General features: G+C 37.6%; 1 protein-coding gene across 1 annotated transcript in view; it reads right to left on the bottom strand.

The window, feature by feature from the left end:
* The window catches only part of ANGPT1 (angiopoietin 1), a 244,515-nt gene that overhangs the window by 30,681 nt on the left and 189,007 nt on the right, over positions 1 to 24,827 (bottom strand). The window contains exons 6-7 of the mRNA XM_084747938.1: positions 17,657 to 17,758; positions 8,437 to 8,603 (exon numbers count right to left, since the gene is read on the bottom strand). Of these exons, the coding sequence (XP_084604064.1) occupies positions 8,437 to 8,603; positions 17,657 to 17,758 (269 nt within the window). The remainder of the gene's footprint in view (positions 1 to 8,436; positions 8,604 to 17,656; positions 17,759 to 24,827) is intronic.

Raw genomic sequence — 24,827 nt, 5'->3', positions numbered from 1 at the left:
GGGGGTAGTGTTTAGTATGTGGTAGTATGTCCTAAGTGTATGACATTTAGAGTTATGACTAAAGCAATGAGTGAATATATATATTGTTGTTAAGACAATAAAAGTAGATTTCAGTATGGATTATATTATTACACTATTTATAAAAAGTATGTGTTTACTTATATGTATGGATATTTGCCTGCATGTATGTCTGTGCAACACGTGTGAGGCTTGCATGCACGGAGTCTAGAAGAGTTCATCAAGTCACCTGGAACTGGGGCTTCAGATAGTTGTGAATGCTAGGAATTGAACCTGGGTCCACTAGAAGAGCATCCAGGGCTCTTTACTACTGAGTCACCTCTCCAACCCTCTCAATAAAAATAAATTGAAATTAACACCTGAATACCTTTTAGCTTTGTGTCGCTAAATTTACGTTTACAAGGCACAAAACAAGCCTAAGCAATATTTCTGATGAAAGTGTCTTTTCGCATAACTATAAAATAATTCAGCCACAAATATGATAGGTGATTTGCCTATGATACCATTAAAGTATACTGCTTTATCTTGCTTATTTCACACTCTTTTTGTTTTATAAGCGCAAATCAAATGCTGATCCAAATACTTGAGCCATAGAACAAGGCACAATGCCACTGATAGTGATATGGGAACTTCCTCCTTACTAGTTAGGCTTCATAGTACTGCAGGGAACTATACAAGCTAGTGGAAGAGAACAATAATCATTAGTCATAACCCCGAGTATCCTGTGAGACATGCCCACTGGTGCAACAGGTGCATGAAGTTAGTGGAAGTAACCAACTACTTGGATTTAAGTCATGCTTCATGAGATGAAACCCATCCCTGGTACTATTACCAGGGTTAGAACATATAGCTAGACAGGTCATAGGCACCTGGGTAAAGCCTACTGTGGTGCAGATAACAACAGATGTACTGGCAGCTGCTTATCTTCATATCCATGTGTCAGTGAGTCACTCAAGCATCATTTTTAGTAGATGGTGAAGAACACAGTGATCCACGCTGGCCAACGTGCCTAGAAAAGAGACTACAGGGCTCTCACCTCTAAAGGAATACATATACCACCACCACCACCACCACCACCCATCAAGTCTCAAGGATCATTGTACAAGGGACGTGGAGTGGGGAAGAAGAACGTTAAGACTCAGAGGTGGTGGATGACTAAGTGGAATGTCTTCTGGACACAGCATGACAGCTGTATGTATGAACTCGCAGCAGTTGGAGCACCATGGACAAAACCTGCACAAATCTAATTCCACAGTGGACAGGGAAATGCTGACAAGATCCCACTCTATCTTTGCAATTTTTAAATATATTTTAATGATTTATTCATATTACATTATTCATATTCAGTTGTTATCCCATCCTTTGTACCCTCCCATTCCTCCCTCCCTTCCATTTTCCACTTACTGCCCTCCCCTATGACTGTGACTGAAGGGGACCTCCTCCCCCTGTATATGCTCACAGGGTTTCAAGTCTATATATCTTTGCAGTTTTTGGCAATTGTTAGCTTCTAGAGTAGGAACAACCAATATTCTCTAAAGTGTTATCCTTGATAAGTATACTATTCTCCAGCAACAGATGATAAACATCTAAGCTGGACAGCATATTAAAAGATTGAAAGGTGAAAAGAAAGAAATATAACAAAATTTGATTGGGTAAGGAAGGTGGGTGGATCTAGGAAGAGGTGGAGGAGAGGAAGTGACCATGGTCAAAACACATTATCCTTGCCTGTCTACCATGCAGCATTGTAAGCTGTATTTTCCTACATAAATATGGCTAGTATATTTCTGTTGGTTTTACAGACAATGAACTCAGATTTCTTTACAGACTGCACAACCCTGATTTTCAGAATTGTTTTCTTTTCACTCCACTGAGCACAGCATCTTTTCAACTTCATAATTAATCTGTTGTATTTTTGAAGTTGAATTTATTGTTGTGTCGATGATTGTATATTTATTTTTAACTGTGTTTTGAGACACAAACTTTTATGAGAAGTAAAAGGCTACTCTAATCCCTAACCTGACAGAAACACTTGAATATTTATTAGAGACATAAAAATCCAATTGTTTATCAAGTAGTGCAAAAACTCATAAAATAGAAAAAGCAATATATACATAAAAGTGGGACCACAGCTGGAGGGATAAGTCAGTGGTTAAAAGAAATTGCTATTCTTGCAAAGGAACTGGGTTTAGTTTGCAGCATCCACACGGTGGTTCACAGCCATGCATAACTCAAGTTCAGAGTGACCCTTACATTCTTACAACCTCCATAGGCACCAGGCACTTGTATCATACACACAATTTTTATACTTTTGAAAAGAAATATATACCTTTAAAGTACCAATCTAGAAAATAATTTTTGAGCTTCAAAAAGCTTCACAAACACCTTAGTTTACATGAATGGAAACCAGGATGTGGGGTTTCATCCCTCTAGGCCAGCCCTTAGGAGACCAAGGCAGGAACATTACCGTTAGTTTAAGGTCATTGTGCAATACAGAGTAAGTTCCAAGACCAGTCTAGTTTAGAGAGTGAGATACTATCACAAAGCACAGAAGGAATGACAGAAGAGGTGGAAGAAAGGAAGTAAGGAGAAAATGAAGGAGAAAAATTGAGAACTGAGGAGATGAAGCAATGTGCCTACAAACAAGACAGAATTAGAAAAAGATGCTGTCATATATTGTGTGTTTTGATTTTATTTAATTTTAAAAAAAAAAACAGATAAAAAATTTTCCTTCACTGGGGAACAGCCATAGATATAGTATGTATTTATAAGACCAAAGATCAAATTCTTCCTTGTAGTCATAATAATTCCTGCGATTTTATGCAAAGGGCTACATTCAGTTTTCTGATGTGAAAACAAAACATCTGGCACAAAGCAATTATATATGCACTTATATTATTTATCAACCATTGGTAATTTTGCTAACAGTTACAACTTGAATTTCTATGCAAATGGTTCCTACACATATAGAGAACAGGAATAAGTGTAACATACAGAGAAAAATACTAGCTATATTTAGTTAATAAGTAAGTTATTATTATTATTATTATTATTATTATTATTATTATTATTATTATTATTATTATTTTAATGATATGATAGAACGTGGATGCTGGAAAGCCATTCACAGGTCAAAGCACAGGATCCCAAATTGCTGTGAGAATGATAGTAACATTTCTCTAGAAAATCAGTATGGGGGTGCTTTAGAGAGCACTTATGATTTTTATGGTGTAGTTATAGGATCAGGACACTGTGGCTGGAGAGGTAGTTCTAACCAAGTCACAGCAAGAAAATTGTTCCCCTTGGCCTTGTACAGGGATGAGGGTTTACACTCCTATGCTGACCAATCATTGGACACAATTTGCTTGTAGAAAGGAGGGAAGGTAATATGAGTCCCCTTGACCTCTGCAATATTTAGAGAGGAAGCTTCAGCAGCAAGCAGTCTGCCACCAGATTCCCAGGAGGTGTGATCCAGATCTCAAGGGAATAATGGACCCGCATACAACAGCATTCACTAGGGAAGGTTTCAGGGACGATATCCTCGGTTAAGACAGAATCTGAATTGTATAAAACATATTGGTGTAATAAAGTTAGGTTTGTGTATGCAGGGTTTGGTTAGGCACCAGCACGGCAGGAAACTTAGAAACGTCGGCCACAGTTACTGAAACATCATCAAAATGAGAAAGCGTTTGAACTGAACAAGATTGGTGGCAACAGTTGGTTAAGTCAGTAGTGATAAAAAGCAAGAAAGTCTTAGTGGTAGACTTCACTTGCAGGTGTTAAAACATTAGTCAAAACTTTGAAAGAGTGCTACCAGGCCTCTCCATCCAGGGAATGTGGTCAAATATGGGGCACCAGAGTTCGTGTGAAAGTCAGACCCCAGTCTCTGCTCAAGTGTGGAGAATGTCTTGTCCATTGGTTAGATTTGTGTAAGGGTTCGAAGTTTACTGCATGTATTGTCCTTGGCTGGTACTATAGTTTGAACAGGACGCATGGGCCCAGATCTGCCCATCATAATGTTCTTCTTATAGGTTTCTAGGACCCTCTGGATCCTTCTATTTCCCCCATTCTCCCATGCTTCTCTCACCTAGAGTCCCAATAGGATGTCCTCCCCTTTGTCCCACTTTCCTGGTAAGTGAAGACTTTCATGGGACATGCCCCTTGGGCTAGTGTCCAGATATAAGTGAGTATACCAAGAAGAGACTTGATACCCTTATGAGCATATACAGGGGGAGGAAATCCCCCTCAGTCACAGTCATAGGGGAGGAGAGTAAGGGGAAAATGGGAGGGAGGGAGGAATGGGAGGGTACAAGGGATGGTATAACCATTGAGATGTAATATGAATAAATTAATAAAATATATTTTTAAAAAACTTTGAAAGAGGATAAATTGTCTGATTGTCTATTGAAAAATCATCTGAGCTATAGTGGTGAAGAGGTATTTGAGAGTAGCAAGACTAGAGGTAGGAAGGTTGCACAAAAGCGTGGGTGTTATGTGACAAGGATTCGTATAATGCCAGCCCTCCAGGGGAGGTGTTTAATAATTTCACATTGATTGCGTGTCATTCCATGTGTTATGTTTATCGTGACACTTGTATATTATTATTATTTTTCTGATTCATGCTCTCTTGGGTTCTGTAACTTGTGTTTTCACAATTTCACAGAAAATCATTTGAAGTGTCCTTGGAGGTTAAAAAGGAAATGTGTATTATATGCACATCTCTAAGCAACTCTATCCATTCATAACACTTACTTTTAAGCAATATGTCAGGAACGTGAGGACTGGTTTTCTTTTTTAAAATCAGGTCTGTGACTACAGCTAAAAGTACTTAATAATAAAATTTCTAAGAACTGCATGTGACTATTGACTGCTTGGATGAGAATTAGCCTATTCCATGCCTGATCCCTCTTATTGGTTACACAGTGCAGAGTGGTGAGCTTTGAAACCATATATACACAAAGCAGAAACAGACTCAATAGGTTCTATTTATGTATATTTGTGGATATATGTGTTTGCTCGTGTGTGTATGTGTGTGTGTAGCAAGTATATTAAAAGTAAAAGAGGCTATCAACTTAAGAGTAGAGGGGTTCATGTGAGAGTAAGTAAGAAAGGCTGGACAGAGGAAACGGAATGGAAGAAGCAAATGTACTATCCCATTTTAAAATATCTATAAAATATAAAATAAAACTAAAATGTTAAAATCTTAGAAGGACACCCTATGAACTTAATTTAAAACACTTTAAAACATCATGGAGCATGTAACAACTTGAAACAATAACACTCAAGTATTTGAATTTCAGTTGGAATGCAACCAACTGAATCCGAGTAGAGCAAGAGACACTAACCTCACTTTCCTCATCTTTAAAAATGTGTCTTCCTTCAAACATCACTATGCACGTGCACTAATATGGGAAGATAATGTCACTCAATGTAAACTACTCTGCACATCTTGGTACTAGAAGTTTGACTTGTTCAGAGGAAATTTAGCTCAGAAGAAGAATAAACGAGTGGAGGAAGAGCTCATCCTGACAGCTGGAACAGTATGCAGGTGCCGTGCATGCATTACTGTCCCCTGGAGAAGCACGGATGACAGGGGTCGAGAGAACCATCAAGAAACCAGCTTTTGTATTTAGGCTTCTCTTCCACTGTGCAGGTGAATTTTCTCATTGTTGTGATAAGATACCTGTTTAAAAACAACTCACAGAAGGAAGGGGTTGTTTTGGTTTATCGATTAAGAAGTACTACAGGGGCTAGATCGATGGCTCGGTGCTTAAGAGCCCTGGCTGCTCCTGTGGAGGACCTGGATTCAATTCCCAGTACCCACAGGGTGCTAAGGACCAAGTTGAATCCCAGTTCCTCGAGACGTGATGCCCTTTTTTGGCCTCCATGGACACCAAGCATGACTCTGGTTCTCAGACACAGCTGCTACACAAACCACTGATACACAGAATATAAAGTGCTACAGTCTGTGATGAAGAAGTCACAACAGCACTCATGTGAGGTGGCCATTTCCACAGTATCTACAATCAAAGAGCAGAACAGCAGACAGGTGGAGCCAGGCTATAAGACCTCAAGGCCCATTCTCTAGTCACCCACTGCATCCAGGGAGGCCCAATAAAAGCGCCACCACCCTATAATTCAGAGCCAGCAGGCTGGGACCAAGCATCCCAACACAAAAAAACCCGTGGGAAATAGCTTCCATTCAAACTCCAATAATAACCTTTAGAGAAAGTCTATAGCATACCTATTTTAACCTTCTACCCAAGCTGGCTTATGACTTAGTGCACCATAATTTCCTATGTGATGAAAACAAGAATCCTAGACTTAATTTTATGGGAGATAATTATGGCAGATCTAAAGTTGTTTGATATTCCTGAGAGAGAAAGCCAGAACCACCCACTTTGTTCTAGTGATACCATAACAACCATGAAGAAGATGATAGTAAAAATTGCCTCTCTATCCTTGAGAATGATACTGTACATTTTTTGGTTTTGGCTCTCTTTTGTTTAAAGCCAGAAGTATTACACTAAATCACAGCATTTCTAGCTTTATAATTCTGTTTCCCCATTTCAAACATTGTTTCATGAGAGAAAATCCTACAGCGCACACCATTCCAAAGCTTGAAGACTTATTTTTTAATTTAACCATAGCTCTGTATCATGTGTGTGAAAGACATGTGGGCAGAGGTATCGTGCATACCAAAGATTTAAGGAGTATTTAAGAAAGGTATGGTAGTGGCAGGGCTCTAACACGAAGCCAGAGCTCCTTTTGTATACATGTGCAAGGGTAATGCACATCTGACACAGGAAGCCTTAGAGATGCTGCCTATCTTAAGCTTGCCTTAACTTTACCCTTCAAATACCACCCCATCTCACATTCATACACACCACACGCACACACGTGCACACACACACACACACACACACACACAATCCCCTTCCATCACAACTGCATATAGCAATCTGAGTGGCATTTTGGAACGGAACCAGGGCAAATTCTTCAGGAGCCTAGAAAAAGACTAGAGTCATTACTTGCTGTTTCTATTGTCAAGTTGTCTGACATTAACCAAGTTTCATAGAGTTTCAAGTTTCAGGTCAAAACATTTACATAAGCGTACCCCTGATGTTTTACAGTGGTTTTTCTTGTTACAAAACTCTCAAAATACTGAGCTCCTTAGAAACTTTTCATCTTACACTCCATTGCATTTTATAAATGTCTCTTGGTTGGTTTCTGCAGCTGCCATAAAGTATCCCCTTGCTCCCACCCTGAGACTATCTACTTCTGAGGTCTATTTCTTATCCTTTGTTATGTGACATCATAACATACTATGTGTAAAGAAAATGACTATTACATCTCCAAGAGTATAATCATATATGTAACAGATTAAAAATGAGTCAGGCCATTAAAAGAGATGTGGATTTTAGTTCCCATGGATTGATTGTATGACTAAAAAGACAAACAAGAATCAGAAATAGTTCATCTCTGAAGACACAGCCAGTCACACTGGATGAAAAACCACAGGACTTTGTTTGTTAGCATTCCAAGTCACATGCAGTCATTTGTCACTTCCTTTAATGTACACGGTTATGTTTTCAAGACAAATGGAGACTACTGATAGTCAAAAGTCATTGCAAGTCCTCTTTACCTGCTATGAACTCAAGGCACACGCAAGTAAAGATCTGCTGTGTGATGAGTATTGTATTGGTAGGGTCAAGAAATGACACCTACTGAAGTATTCTCCTGGTCTTGAGGAATGCCAAGCAGATTTTCAGGAGCTTGACACTCCCAAAGCCTGACTATGATGCTTGTGAGACTGAAAATAGCCAGTGCCTAATCAAGTCCTTAGAACACGGTTATAACATAGGAAGTATTTACATTATCCCTTTAGCCAGAGTTTTCACTTTTCCTAAGCTATGAGCTGCTTATTGAAAAAAGTAGTCAGAACCATTTAAAATTAATAGTATAGTTTTTCTAGTTTCACATTCTATTGTATGGGCTGACTTCATCATTTAGATTTATTTTTGCAGTTTACGTTATTTAAAAAATTCTCTTGACAATGCTTTGGCTCGTCTTATGCAAATTACTCAAAACTATAAAATTTTTCTCTAGTTATTTTGGAGGTGATTCGAAAAAAATTTAAAACTTAAGAAAAGTAAACATAATAAAACCTTAGAGTCTTCTGTTCATAAACATAGATTACTGGAAGCCATTGAGTCACATAGTTACCAGTATTCCTCTTAGATGTATGAAGCCATCCCACCTTCATAGCAAGGGTGTTCATTATCTCATCATCATAGGCTTGGACAGCAACCTTGGATGTTATTGCCAGGGATCATCTACATTGTTTCCTGCTCTGTAGTTAACGTTATCACTGGGTGGCGAGGTCGAAGCCTGGTGAGTGCAGTACCGAGCAGGGCTTACCTGTAGTTCTGCTTTTCGTTTCCGATGTGGAACCTGTCGTACTGTGAGTAGGCTCGGTTCCCTTCCCAGTCCAGCAGCTCGATTCTCAGCATGTACTGCCTCTGACTGGTTATGGCAAAAATAAACTCATTCCCCAGCCAGTATTCACCAGAGGGATTTCCAAAACCCTGGGAACGAAGAGAGACACGCACACTTTACTCGGGGGGGAAATGAAGAAAGACACGCATGCTTTACTCCCGGGGGGGAACAGAGAGACATGCACACTTTCTTCCGGGGGTAATGTCTTCGTGTTCTACATTGATTTTCTAGATAACAATAACAAATGAAGATAGTTTGGTCTGCTTTTTACACTTAGTTTTAATTACTAGCTTATTCTAGTACTCTTCTGCTCTGATTCTCCCCATTGAAGTTTACACTTAAATATTACCATAGTAAAATCCGTTTACTGAGACATTCTCAGGTTAAATTATTAATCTAGTTAGTAAGATTAATCAGAAAACAATCCCCAACTCAAAGGTTTATTTTGACAAGGTTTTTTTAAAAAAAGTTTTAGACACTTTAAACAGAATTTGAGTATTTCTAAATGAATAATATCAGTATACTACGCCTTATTTAATAGTATTGTATTTGTTGTTTCCAATATTCAGGAGACCAATTATACTATAACTTTCCAGATGATTCAGTTCTTTCAGTGAGATCACAGTTAATTTTAGTAATCAAGGCCAGAGAACAATGAATGTCATCACTTAGATTCCTTGTTGGCAAAGATTTGGGTCTGGAGGAAGAAAGATGACAAGCAAAGGCTAGTGAGTGAAGGCCTGGCTGGCTCCAATGTATCTGACTCTCACTGGGCCTTACTGTTTTCTTTGGAGTCATCCAAGGGAGCATTGTCAAAATTTCAAAAAAAAATTTTTTTTTGAGGAAAAAGAATGGTTCCTCCAACTGATTGCTAACACTGAAGATATTGACAAAAGCAAGGAGCAGAGAAATTGCTATATAGATTCGGGGCATTTCACAGCTGTTCAGGCAACACTTCCTTGGCAATACCTGATGACAATGTAGTTCCTTGTCTACACGTCTGTCTGACTGAAGCAGTTTTGAGTTGCCTGGTGACAGAAGCAGTGCTGTGTCTGTGAATTCTCAAACACGAATGAAGAATTGGCACACAGCGAGCCATGGGCACTACGTTTTACAGATATTGAAAGGAAAGAAGGAAGGGAGGGAGGAAGGCAAAAGGAGAGATATTATAGCACTTCCGAAAAGTGACACCGAAACTCAGTCCTTGTCACAGATCATTTTGTTCATTCTTAGTCATACAACTCAGAGTTGGTTAAAAAATAAATAAATAAAAGTGTCAGCTTCTAGACTGAGCCAAGTATTTGAGAACATTCTATAAACTTCATCTGGACCAACTCTCTAATCATGTTTATCCAGAATATATACATGGCTGTTTTATGAAGAAATAGACCATGGTTAATTAAAGTGTTTGTTAATGAAGGGTTAATCTGTATTTAAAATGTGGAAGAAGTATTATAATAATTATAGCAGACCTTATTATCTCAATACAGGTATGAAAAATGTTTCTTTCTTTTCCAACTTAATAGCAATTTTTAAGTTAAACAGAAGTTTTCTTAACTTTCTCCTCATTAATCAAGCTAAGAAATGAATAGATATGCTGGCTCTCAGTGCCTAATAATGCACTAATAGTGCTCTAAAAGTGCTCCTTTGCCTCTGCCAGTAGAATTACTTCCCCCAAATTAGGAGGTTTTGGTATCAAATCCCTTTCTGCCATGTCTGTTATTGTGATACCAACAGGCCACAGTGCAATTTGCTTCAGCTCAATAGTTAGAACTAATGCCTAGAGTTCCCAGAGTTTCCTAGACATACGCATACACACACACACACACACACACACACACACACACACACACACACACACATACACATACACACACGCACACTCACACAGAGAGAGAGAGACAGAGATAGTGACAGAGAGACACACAGAGAGAGACACAGAGAGAGATTGCTTTATTTTAAAGTTAATATGTTTACGCCTATTTTTCAAGTTATTCTCCAACTTAACTAGTTTTTTGACTAATTGCACATTATTCATCTGGATGACACTGAATATATACTCGTTGGGAGAGTATTTGCATAATTCCGAGAAAAATATAGAATCCATTACGATTAGTATTTCAGTGACTGTATGTGTGTGTGTGTGCGTGTATGTGTGTGTGTATTTGTGTGTGTCTGCACACACTCATGCAAGTGCATGTGGAGGCTAGAGTTTGACCTTTAGTGTCTTCCTTTATTGTGTCTTCTTTGTCACTTTCCATCTTACTTTTTGGGGAGCGGCCTCTTCCTGAATCTGAGCTCATGATTGGATACAATGGCTGGGCTTAGTTCCCTGATATCCTCCTGTCTCAGTCTCTGAGCACTGGAACTAGAAATATTTGCCACAATGTACAGAGTTTTGTTTTGTTTTATTTTATTTTGTTAATATGGGTTCTAGCGGTTTTTAATCCAGGCCCTTTTTTTTTTTTTTTTTTTTTGCTTCCGTACTCCTAAGACACTCAGGCCACACTTGCTGAAAGTTTTACAGTAGCAGAAAATATCAGTAATTTTTAGGAGGCGCTGAAGATTTTTACAGCACCTTACAGAAGCTTGTGCTACAAGCTGAGAAATCCAAAATCTTCCCTCTCCAAGACATGCACAGAGCAGAAAGTGACAGGAGGCTCAAACTCCGAGTTAGCACTCTTCATCTTCAGCAGTTGCTTGCATGACAAGGAGGGCCGCTGGGATTTCCCTTGCTGTTTTCACCTCAGACCAGCCAGAGCTGTCCCTCCAGCCACTCGACAAGTCCCTTTGGCATGCAGCATCGAAACAAAGACTCGGTGGTCATATTAAATGTGAGTAGAGAGGCCGGGAATGATGAAGTGCTAAGTCTTAGGTCACATATTTCCATGTTGTTGAAAGTGTTGTGTGGATAAAATTCCCCAGCTTCCCTGGGGAAAAGAGGATTGATCCTGGGTGAGCCTCAAAAAAATAAAAATAAAAATGGAGGAACATGAGACTCATTGCTACAAAGGCCTCCGTTCTCACTCTCTACATGTAGGTCTGAAGGATCTCAAAGAAGAAAACTATTTCTTACTAAATAGTTACTTTTCTAGAGTATTTTTTTTTTCAGGAAGAAGCAACGGAAGAGAAAACACTGAAATTGGTGTCTGGAAACCAATTTTTAATTTCATGCACATCATCGAGAAAACTTTTCAAATGGGGAAAATGTTTTACTGCAATGAAGCACTACGGCTGTTTGAGGGAGAGAAAGCCATCTATTGGCCAAGAGCAGCGAGGCAGAACCAACTGTTTTGTCATCAAGATAACTGATATGGCAAAAAAGGGAAGTAGAAACGGCTTCCCACATTAGTAAACTGTTCGATAGTTTATCAGACACGACCATGTATCTGATGGGAGGAAACAATGGCTCAGCTTCGTTAAGGAGCCTCTCCCCTTATCTCTGCTACAGCTGAAGCATTCCTTGACCACACATTTTCAGTGGAACTTTCTACTCCACTGCAGAGACTCAGTTTCCTCATCTGCAAAAGAGAGGTTAAAAATATTTCTACGTACAGTGTTATAAGGATGAAAAGCAGCCAAGGTACTTGAGTGTTCATATGTGAAAAGCACTTAAGAAAAACCCACTGAGATCTGCCACATTATACAAATTCTTTGCATTTTGCCTTTCTTCTGTGAGATGGTAAGCCATCTGAGGGGCACAGATATCCTTCTGCTTTGCATGATTTAAGTATCCCAGGGTCTTCGTCTTGGTTGGAAATTAATGTGTATATCAATAGCACCATGCAACTGGCTTTTAGACATGAATGTGTTATCATGAGCTGAGCATGGCTTAAAGGAACAAATGTTATTTTAACCCAGGAACTTAATTAAGAAATGAAAACTTAAAGCCAACTGTTTGCACAAATGGGCCTTCAAAGTGGCACAAACGAAGACACTGGCCAAACCCTCCTCAGTCTTGCTGCTTGCCTGCTGTGATGAGAGTTCCCAGACGGAAGCTCACCGTTCGGACGGAGCCTTCTGCCAGGCTGGTTAGCTGACTGAGTGAGAGTGGAGACTCTGCCATGTTGGAGGTCCAGAGCCTAATTACAGTTTAACTTGAGCCATTCTGAGCCCTCCAAGTCACCTTTTCCTTGCCTGGTTCTGTGTCACCTGATGCCCTATAACAATCAGGTAAAACATCTTGGAATACATGAACTTAACAAAACCCTAGTTTTCCACCAACCAAAGGGCTAATGGTGTAAAGAGCATCCCAGGACTCCAGCCGACTTCACCCATTTTGCTCTAGCCCCTCCTCTCTTGCGTTTGCAGCAATAGATTTTTAATGTCTGACTTACGAATATTTTCTTCTGTTACTATAAACAATTTCATGAAATTACTTCCATGAGAGGACATAGAACGTGGGGTAACCTAAGTCCCTGCCCCCAAGCCATGGATCCCAAGCCAAATAAACTGTATCTTATCCCCTCTAAGATCAGTGTGGTGTTTTTGAGTCAACACATCTTGGTGAGAAAAATACTTGTCTCCTTTTCTGCACTTGTCCTCTTTCTAAATAATAATTAATGATTTAGGGTGTAAAAGAGGAAATTGTAAGTTTTTAAAAATTATTTTATTAATTTATTCATATTACATCTCAGTGGTTATCCCATCCCTCCCTTGTGTCCTCCCATTCCTCCTTTCCAGCTACTCCCACTCCTTGGAATATACCCAGGAAACTGTAAGATCTTATACCCGCATTAATAACTAATCACTAGTATTTCTGATGGTTCCTTCTACTTGGAAGTGAGTATTAGAAATAGCTGTGTGTTATTTATGAACAGAGAGCCTTACTCTCCCCCAGACATATTAATTCACAGGGTCTGAAGTAGGCCTGACAGTCAGTGTGCTCAAAGAGTTCCGCAAGTGAGTATAGGAAGCCCTGAGAGTGAAGATTCATATAAATATGACATTCGATAACTAGGTACAAATTAGGATGAATATGTTAATGAATAGAATTATCTGAATGAAAGAGGCAGGAAGTTGTCTCTGCACCAGGAGGGAACTTTTGATTATGGGACTGATGGAAAGAAATTAAATCATGCACAAACCATAATAGTGCATAGCTCAAAGGCATTTATATGTCTTTGTATATAATAACTTATCACAGGTCATTCTTTTATTTTAAATACCCTGGGGAAAAACATGAAAATCATATACATAATTCTGTTCTGAAGATAAGGAGGCAGATATAAACTTTATCAAAAAGAATAAATTCTATTATAAATAAAATGCAAGGATGCTATTCCATATGCATTCATGAAAATGAGTATGTTTAGTTATGTCAATCATAATTACACAAAGAACTTTGATGCTATGAAACAGATGCTGATTATTTTCATTTGTCCTTCAGTAGTTTAATAAAAGGGGAAACACTGGAATTTGAAGAAAAGCAATGCTGACTTCAAATTGGCCTCAAGAGTCACATTATACTTTTAAAATACAGGGAGAGGAAAGGACCAATATTCATTAATTTTGCCAAAACCTTAAAGAAAAAAAAAAGCTGAATTTCAGTTTGTACTTTTTCCAAGTTAATAAAATAATTGTCTCTGATCCTTTATTTGTTTTGTCTGATAATGCTCACAGGAAGTGTTGACTTTTTATAGAAGAAGCTAAATTGAAACCAGACCCAGTTCTTGTAGCCTATGAGCTTCGTCTTTCTTTCATACAAATTATTAAAGAAAGCAGATAAGATGAGTTTTCCAAAGGTTATTTTTAGTCCAAAATACGAGCCTGTACGAGAAGAATCTCCTTGCACTACTGAAACACCTAGCCCAAGAAAAACATGAGGAAATTTTGATGCAAAGAATTGTAATTTCTTGTGTATTTTTTTCAACATAGACACACAGAAATGCAAGCTAAAAGATGCATTTAATTTCTTGTCAGAAACAGAAATTCCCAGAAAGTACATAGCTGCTCAAAGGGAAATGCTTGTTTCAATAGGAAGCTTCGTTTATAGAGATAATTGTCTTCAAAACTAACCGAGTCTGTCCCCAGGGCATTAGTGACTGCCTGTCATAAAGCTGCCACTTAGAGAAATTTCCGGGAAGCTCTGTTCCTTGGCTTTATATGCAGAAGGTCTGTTGATGAGTGTGGTGAGCCCCTGGCTTAAAGGAGTAGTATAAGTTATCCGTAAGTGTCCCATTAGAAGAACTGCCACAGACTCTGCTCTCAGCAGTAAACATCTTTACAAGTCTGTAAGCAAGATGTTGCTGTCCTTCCTCCTAAGAACAGGCTAAGAAGGAGCTAAATTCAAAGACTTCAGCGGACTAAATCCAAGGTTGAGAATCAAGAGCTGTGAAGTTTCCGTGTTGGGAGAGGCTTACAAAAAAAAAAGATACTTTATAATTTCCTGGGTTGAAGACATTAACATGAAATTCTGGGAAATGTACTGGGAAAGATGCAGGCCACCGATATCAGTCAGTAGGAAGTAAAGACAGAGGGACAGCCATCAAGGGGGAGGTTAGACGCTCAAGGCTACATTCAATGTCTCCATGGAGACTAGTAAAGATAGAGGAAATGCACACAGGTATGATTTTCCCCAAACCTAGTAACCCTCAGCTAAGGAAGCTTGAAGCCAGGGTCCAGCATACAAGGAGCAGGATCAGGTGAGATTGATAAATACCTAAATATCTACCTACACCTTGCTTGTGGAATCATGTTATTTTGTTTGCAGGTGAAAGCTTTGAGAAAGCTATAACACATTTGACCCTGTGCTTTGATGAAAGTTAACTAATGGATTCTTTTAATTTAGAAAATAGTCATAACTTACTTTTGCCAAAATGTTTTAAAATTCAGAATTAATTTTGCTTTCTGACCATGAATAATTGACACTGAGGTGAAAAATTTTTCAAATTTGAATAAAACATAATAGCTTTTCTTATTTAAAATAAGGGGGAGGGATAAATTCTAATGGTTAGTGAATAATTCCAGTGTTATTCCAATCATGAAAACCAATTATCTAAGCATTTGGTAAATACATAAAAGACATGAATCCATTTCATATCTAAGAAATCAGCATATGTTAACATTCTTACTTTTTCTTTAGAAACAGGTATTCATAAGTAATAAATCACCAGTTTTAAAAACTGCATGATGACAACTTCACAATTCCTTTTTCTGTTATTAATTTAAATGATAATGTACATCTGACTGATTTGAATCTGTATATATATTCTTATATAACTCCTATATCCTTAGGATGAAATTAGTTATGAATTAAAGTGGTTTGAATAAATACTACTCTGGGCAGAATTTAATAAATGTTTATAGTCCCTCATGTTTTAATCCTTGATGATAGTAATAATTATAGATGATTGAAAATTCAGTAAGCTTTCCTTATGCTATGTTAATTCCCTGTGACACCCCCACAAGGCAGGTGCGGAACCTAGGGTGTGAGTTAATAGAAGAGGAAGAGCAAAGTGATTTTCCCAAAACTAACCTACCAGTAAAAGGCAAAACAAAAGTTGAACTCCCTCAGTCACATTTCTGTAGAATCACGAAAACAGAAAGAGGTCTCAGGAACGAACCAACATTCTATTTCCCCATAACCACTCTGAAAGATAAGGTTCTATGTGTTACTGGAGAGCTTCCCTTGAACAGAGAACAGGCCTCAGCTCTTCTTGGAAGTCTATATCATGATGGAAGGGATTACAGAGGATGGTTCTATTTGTCCCTAGTGCCTTTTGCCTCCCTGAATTGTTCTGCCCTCTGCTATGCATCTCCTGCAAAAGCAAGGTAAAGAGGCAGATTCTGATTGAGCAAGTGTGGGTGGAGACTGAGATTTTGTGTTTCTGTGGAGTTCTAGAAGATGCTGCTACTTGTGGCTCCTGGTCCACATGGTGGCCTGCAGACTCTGGGTGCATGAGGTTAATTAGATAGCTACTGCAGAGGTTTATATAGATGTATGTTTTTTTGTATATTATACAACCGCATGTATCCACTTGCTCTACATATTTCCCCAAATTCTACCATGCTGGGCTAGTCTATTTGCTTGAAAACAACTGGGATCCAAAGCATTCTAGAAGCATACTTCTGATGTAACCAGGCTGTGGCGGACCCTTCTGCACTGTGCATATCGGTGACTTAAAGCCTAGGCCTAATGTACTCCGAGTCCTTTAATTTTTGCTGAGAACACAGACTGAGCTCCTAGTGAACTGTCTCCACCTTTTACTCAAGTTACTGCCTTTACCTTCTATTCTCCCTGGTTTTGTTTGTTTGTTGTTTTTATTTTTGCCTCAGTAAAAGATCACACAATTATCTCTGTAGCATTCTGTTTTGTTGGTTTGTGTCTTTTCCTATCTTATGTTTTTTTTTTTAAGTAAAGACTTCAAATTTGTGTAACTTCCAGATACGAACTTACATCCAGAATGCTCACTGAATTTCTCATTAAAGCATCCTAAATAGAGTGACAGAACATGGGACTGCCGTTTATTTCCTTAAACACTTTGCTTACTCTTGTTAGCCATTAGCTTAGTGGGTAGGTTGCGATCAAGCAAATACAGTTTTTGCATTGTTCACTAAGATACCAAAATGGACCACTGGCTAACAGGACACGCTGATCATCTTTTATGTTTCACTTTTGGAGAGAAAAATTAGAATGATACGGAATTTTTCATGTAAAATAATGAAAAACTTCTATCTTTTAAATGGCTCTAAATGTTCACTTCCCCCCTTGGGAAATGCTAACTTTTACATGTGACAATGCCGAGGCATTGCACCAACAGAAGTCCAGGCTAGTCACATGCAAAGGTCATGTGGAATGTGAGAGAGGCCCAGCTAGCATGCCTCTTGCTCCATGACCTGTAGCCCTGCACAGCACCCCGTCCTGCTCACATTAACAGCCTAGGAACAAATGCAGACAGTGCACAACAGATCACCAAACAATCATAACAATACAGTTTCCTTTCTGTTACACATGTGGAAATAATTTACTGAACACGATTTATGAGCATTTTGTGTCTAATGAAAATAATGTCTTTAATGGAAGAATTGTTATTTTAAATAACTCGAAAGCATCTAGAAGTTCAAGGGTTTATCATATATGGTGGGTAAAGATAACCTTATGATGAAACATCAAAAGGCTCTGTAAATTTTTCCATCTTACCATTTTATATTCTTTCCAGCCCCTTTGGAAATCCAGACTTCCATCTTCACGGTGTTGTATTACTGTCCAACCTCCCCCATTCACATCCATATTGCAAAATACCTATGAAACAACAGGAACATAATGGAAAGTGGAAATTACATACATCTTAAAGAAATGCATATCTGATATTTCAAAATATAAGTAGGATGCACAGGTCTAGCTTGTAAGAAGAGAAAAACAACTGCTTTTCACACCTATTATTGGCTACTTTGCCCACAATTCACATTTGCACAGCACCCAATAAAGTTCCATCAGAAATGTTTAGTTATTTCTAAAAATGTCAGCTTGACAGCTAAAAATGAATAGCCTTAGTTTTGGACCACGATACAGTCATAGAGGTTGGCATGTAGCTCAGTGTAGCATACTTGTCTTGTAGGTGCAATCACCTACGGTAAACTCCTAGTGTCCCCTAAAAAACTTAAAAATCTCAAATTGAGATAGCACTTGGGAGAGGTTACATTTCAAAAAATTACTAAAGTTCCTAATGTTACATACTATTTTGGGCCAAAATATTGGTTCAATATTATTTAATTTTTTATTAGAATGTCAATGTAATTGAGAATAGAAGATTTGAATTTTTACATTTTATTGCAAGACTCTCATAAGCTTACACACTATATCATGTATGGTAATTTTTACTCATAGTTGTTGAATATTATTCAGGAGGCAACATGTGGTGAATGGAGACTATATTGTTTAAATTTTAATCATGGCTAATATGGCTTACTGTATGCCTCCTGAGTGTGGTGACTTTTTCTTTTCTGTGTAGAATATTTATTCAAAGATTTAGTGCTTATTTCAATTATGTTACATAATTGGAAAGCAGTCACTGTGACTCATGACATGTACACCTAGCAGTTTGATCCTTCAAAGCTGGACCATGAGGGATCACCATTCCTCCGTCAACTGAAAAATAAAGCATACTGAAGGCTGGCTTAAGCTGTGAAATGAGGTGGCAGCAGCAAGTGGGCATGACAACAGGGTGTTTTCCCTGAGGCATTGTGTTAGAGCACAAATGGCCAACGATTATGAAAACAATGGCAAGAACTATCTCTCATAGCAGAGGTTGTTCATGGACTTCTCTGGAGTGGAGGAACTAAAATGTGCATGCCTGTGTGTGCACGTGAACTGGCACATCTGGTCCCCTGAGTGCTCTCCCTCTAATTTGACACTTACCCTTATGTCTTTATTATCCCAAGGAATTGACGCACCTCCAAATTCATACATTTTAAATTCCCTTTCTATGCCTATATTACCCTTCTGCTAACCCTCTTGCTTTCTCCATCTGCTCTGTGTCCTCAGCATGACTCCTAACAAGCCTGCCCTTAATTATAACATTTTCATTAATCCCCCATCATTCTAATATATTCATCCACGTTTTCTTTCACTCAATGAGCACTTTTTGGCATTGAGTCTATATTACAATAGAGGAAATTACGATGAATAGACTACATTTCAATACTGACTTCTCTCATAGGGGCAAGAAGGCAGCAGAGGCCATAATTTTACAACTTAATAACCTCAGGAATAATAGTAATAGCGATATAAACAAAGAGACTTAATTCAAAGGCCTAACAAGCGAGAAAAGAGATGGTTGACATTGAGGACACTTTGTGTTGCACATAGCATGGCCACCCAAGAGGAATATCAGAGGCTAGTTAGAGATGAGATGGTCTACTGGAGATCAACCAATGGTATCACAAACACAGGAGGATATGGAAGAGTCATTAACAATGACAAGTATATTCACACCAGATAATTTGTACACTTAGTGTGCATTTTATAACTTAATCCAGAATGGTCTGATTGTTATATCCAATATACAGAGGTAATATTGAGGTTTAAAATATTGCAGTAGCTTACCAATAGCTGCACTTAGCAACTATAGTAAATCCAGGATTTGAGCTGGATTTTAAAGATTTGGGATTTGAACTCTCTGTATGCTTCACTCAAAATTATAATTGGTCATAATGTAACTGAGGCAAATGTTGATATAATGAATATCAATCTACCATTTAAAGAAAGAAAGAAAACAAGATTATAGATGGGAGGGGCAGTCCATGAATATGTCTTGATAAATAATTGCTACAGAAAATATACATCAGTAGATTGTGAATAGGTACATATTTGGTTTTATTTGTTGTTTTCTCTAGTTTCTCAAGTACTAACCTACTATGGATATTAAATGAATATTCACTCTAGTCATAAGATAAGAAAATATGATTCAAGGAATCGCAAGACAATGAGTTATGTGTGATGTTGGGAAACATATTGTATTAACTAACCATTTGAGAGAAGTCAAGTTAAATGAATATTTTACAATACCTACAAACTTAAATAGTCACCCCAAATTCTCTGTCATCTTCTCATTTGGGAAGCTGCTAACCTGCACCCACTGAATACTAAGGTCATCAGTTTTATTCCTTCTTAAGTCTCTGATGGGGTTGAAGACCAGATAGTTTAGTTTTACAATTAAGTTTAGTTGTTTAGGGGTTAAGATGTTTTTAGGTCTAAACAGATGTTTTAAGTTGATAGAGATGAGATATGATAGATATTGAGTTACATTCAGAATTTTAGACTCACTAAGATAGGAAAGATGTTTTCTTCAAGGCTGCCAAATACAAATAGCCAAAACACTTTGAATGTAACATCTATATAATTATTGATTGTGTTGAGGTTCTTCTTGCTATAGGTAGTTTATTGTATTTATATATAATAATATAAATGTTGTATATAAATATTTAATAAAAAAAGAAAAACTAGAAAAGCAAAATAAATAAATACCTACAAACTTGAAATGAAGGAGCCATTAGTGACCTTAGTCAGAGAGATTTCAGGATCCTTATGAGACTAAAATCAGATAGAAGAGTTTAAATGGAGCAAAGATTGTGATTCTAAAGAAACAGCTGGGGCAGCTAACATTTCAAAGCACTGAGAGTAAAAATAAAAAGGAAACATTTGGCTGGGGGAAAATAATGGCTCTTGTTTCTTAATTAAATTTCGCACTGCATTAACTGATTAACACAAAGTATGTGTGTGTTTATATATGTATTATGTGTATATGTATGTATATATACTTATGCATTTATGTATGTATCTGTCTATCTGCTATCTATCTATCTATCTGTCTATCTATCTATCATCATCATCATCTGTCTGTCTATCATCTATCTATTATCTGTCTGTCTATCTATCTATCTATCTATCTATCTATCTATCTATCTATCTAATCTATCCATCCCCATTCTTCCCTTTACCATCACACTCATTTATCTCTTCATGGCATGTTAGCCACCAACAAAAGTTAGCATCCAAAACTATGACGTCTACTTACATACTCAGGAATGGAGTCACCACTTCTGTAAATTTACAAAATATAGAGAAAAACTATGGTGTAAGTTTTTTAAGGATACTTACTTGTCAATGTAATTCTATGCACTTTGTTTTAACTCACTCGCAGCTTTTACCCCTAAACACAGCTCTCCTTTTAAAAAGGAAGCATCTAACAATTTGAAATATTAAGTGCTGAGAAACATTTGAGGGGAAGACCCAGAGAAAGCAGAGGGAAAGAAGTTTAGGGATTTAGAATGGGTTTGATTCCTGTGTACACACAACAGTGATGAGAGCAGATGTTATTGCAGGGATTATGAGACAACAGAGTTGAGGACTAGATTAAAGCTGCAACTCTGTTTTCTCTCAAGTGTGTGTGTGTGTGTGTGTGTGTGTGTGTGTGTGTGTGTGTGAAGAGTAAGTACACACAGAGTTCTTTCAGCTGTGCTTGGCATAAGCACTGAAATTGTTCTTGGATTTTAGATGCATTTTACAGACAATACATTACAGGTTTATATTATATATTACTTATTACATGTACCTAATATAATGTTTACTGAATTGATGTATTGTTGTACATGACATTGAACATGATTTACACTATTTATAACTTATTATGAATGGAATTGATTATTCAAACCAAAATTCTATAAGTGCTCAACAAGCTGGCCTCATGAGGATAGTTCCTGGGTTCTGTTTATTAATACTGACATCATGAAAATTGATCATGCTAGTTTTTAATTTATACCTACTTAAGAAGTTAGATTCAGTCCTGGAAAAAAAAAAAAGAAGGATACCCAATTTTTATCTATAGTCAGAAGAAAAATAAAATGTCTTTTCCTAACTGATGAAGGACATTCCATGGAATAAACAATCAGTTTCAGAAACACTTGAGACACAGGAGACCTGAAGAGTTCGCTTGCTGGTCTTGTGTGGTCTGTGTTATCTGGCACGTTCTTCCTGTGGATGGGGCCCTGCTCCATTTGCTACGTCTGTTGCATCTATTGACTCTATGACTGGAGCTTAGCTCTGTCCAAGAAAAGGCTGAACTGGCTTCTTCCCCAGGCAAGGTCAAAGCTTTCAAGCATTAAACACCTTTTAACTTAATACGGAGACTTAAACCCCAAACAAAAGGGGGTAATTTGATTCACATACTTGTTATGCTTCTATGCTTTATACAAATTGGATTGATTAACCTTCTGGATGCTAATTATTTCTCCATAACCTTAAATGGAAAAGGCTTAACACATTTGTTACAGCACTTTTTCAAAAATTAGAGGAATTATGCACTCAGAAACATATTTTTAATATTTTACAATAAGACTTATGATTCAATGGCTTGTTTTTGGATGAAGCTAAGCTGACTACAGGGCATTTGGCTTTAGACACTTGTGAAATGAAAAGAGAAATTCTGTTTCCCACTACTGTGCCTTGAAGGGAATGTAGAGAGAATAACCACAAACCGTGAACGCTATGAAACAAAAGATATAAAAGATAGAGTTCTCATTTTCTATTTGCTTGAAAAATTAAATCATCCTAATGTACTGCTTTGCCTTCCCATGGCATTAAAAATCACTTTTCAAACTTTAGTAACCGTTTCTCTCTCTCTCTCTCTCTCTCTCCCTTTCGACATAAACAATGTCAGTCAAATTAGACTGTGTAGCATTCACAGGACCTGCAAGTGTTCAAGGCAGATGGGGTCCTGGTGCTTAAAAAAGAAGTGCACAGGAGCTCCCATCCCTAAGCAAGAAGACATCTCCACTGATATTTTCTTACAAAGGAAAAATTCTTTAATGCAGTCTCTCTGGTAGATTAACTACACTTAAGGGGAGACTCCATTCCCAACAGCAGAAGGCCAACACAGGAGGAACTCGATGGCATTAAAATTATTATTATTATTATTATTATTATTATTATTATTATTATTATTATTATTATTATTTCACACTTACATCCTGACTGTAATCCCCTTGTTCTTAACTTCCTGTTCCCACCCTTCCTCCCTTTTCCATTCTATTCTCATTCCCGTGACCTCTGTCAATGGCTTTTTTTGTAGACTTTTCATCACACATTGCTGTGTCTGGACATTTCTTGTATTGCTGGTTCCTTGCTCATATATTATAGCTTCTGACTTTGTGCTTTTATGGTGTGTGTGTGTGTGTGTGTGTGTGTGTGTGTGTGTGTGTGTATCTTGTGTTTTCTCTTTGTTATTATTATTTTTAATTCTAGTTTGTTTTCTTGTTTTCAAAAAAAGAGTCAGAAGCTGTGAAATCAGGTGGGAGGATCTGGAAGGAATGGAAGAAGGGAAGCATGGTCAGAATATAATATATGAAAACTTTACACATCCTAAAGAATAAGCACTTGCTATTTGCTGTTTTGGTCTGTTGTCTTAAACAGCCCAATTTTATTGTTTGCTTCATATTCCATATCACACACACTTAACTGAATTTTGGTACTGTTAGTTTCTATAGATGACATTTTCTTCTTCTTCTTCTTCTTCTTCTTCTTCTTCTTCTTCTTCTTCTCCTCCTCCTCCTCCTCCTCCTCCTCCTCCTCCTCCTCCTCCTCCTTTTTCTTCTTCTTCTTCTTCTCTTCTTTTTCTCCTCTTCTCCTCCACCTCTTCTTACTCCTCCTCCTTCTTCTTTTTATTTTGAGACAGGATTTCTCTGTGTAACCTTGGCTGTCTTTGAATTTTCTTTGTAGATCAGGCTGGCCTCAAATTTGCTCACAGAGATCCAACTGCCTCCCAAGTGCTGGAATTAAAGGCATGTGCCACCAAGCCCAGCATTGCATTTTCTTAACCCCTGATGAACTTGTGAGATGATCACAAAAAGAAAAAAGAAGGAAGATGAGCCTTTGCTCAGCATATTCAAGAGGAGTAGCAAGTGCCTTGCTGACTATGCCCCAGTCTAACTGGAAGGGCTTAATAATGAATTTCCCCAAATCATATTAGCCTCACAATTCAATAATCAGCTTCCAAAATATTTCTGTAGAATTTTTGAATATTTGTGCTTTCCAGGGCCATGTTAAATGATTATAATAAGGGATTTCAAACAAAATGTGTTACCAGTCATTAAAAAGTATAGGTGTGTCAGTATGAACCAAAGAACAATATTGGGCTTGTTAGAGAATCCTGTAAGAAAAAGAAGTATTCCTTTTTTTTTTTTTTTTTTTTTTTTTTTGGCAGGCCAAGGTTGGGGTGTTTCAAAACAGGATTTCTCTGTGTAGCCTTGGCTTTCCTGGGCTTGGTTGGAGATCAGGTTGGCCTCAAACTCACAGAGATCAGCCTTCCTAAGTTCTGGTATTACAGGCATGCACCATTGTACCTTTAAACTTCTAATGATAAATAGTTTTGATTTACACAATGAAAAGCCTGGAAGACCCTAATCTAATTTGGTGGTGACTCTTATGTTGAGTTCCTCAAAAGAGTGTTTAAAATTACACTTCCACATATAATAAATTTTGCATAAAGTAGAGCTTCAAGTTGTACTTAATATATAAAATCTACATTATTAAATCCATAAAGTCAAGTATCATTTGGGGAAAAAGTTATGTTAATATGAAGTGTATTATACTTGATGCATTAGGAAAAATTACTCTATCCATTTTAACAGGAACAATGGTTTAGCACGTAGCTTGGATAACATTTGCTTCTCAAAACAGTTTGAAAGACAGATGAGCTGTCCTTCTATATGACTTAAGTTATAGGAATTGAGGTTCACAAAATGATTGACACTATTTATGCTACTGTCCTTCAGGGACCTCACAGTAGTATGAGTGATGCAGTGAACAAGTCTGA

Source organism: Acomys minous (assembly GCF_964271855.1).
Source record: "Acomys minous genome assembly, chromosome: 12".
Lineage (NCBI taxonomy): Eukaryota > Metazoa > Chordata > Mammalia > Rodentia > Muridae > Acomys > Acomys minous.
Note: the sequence above shows the minus strand (reverse complement) of the source record. Positions and strands in the feature narration are given on the sequence as shown.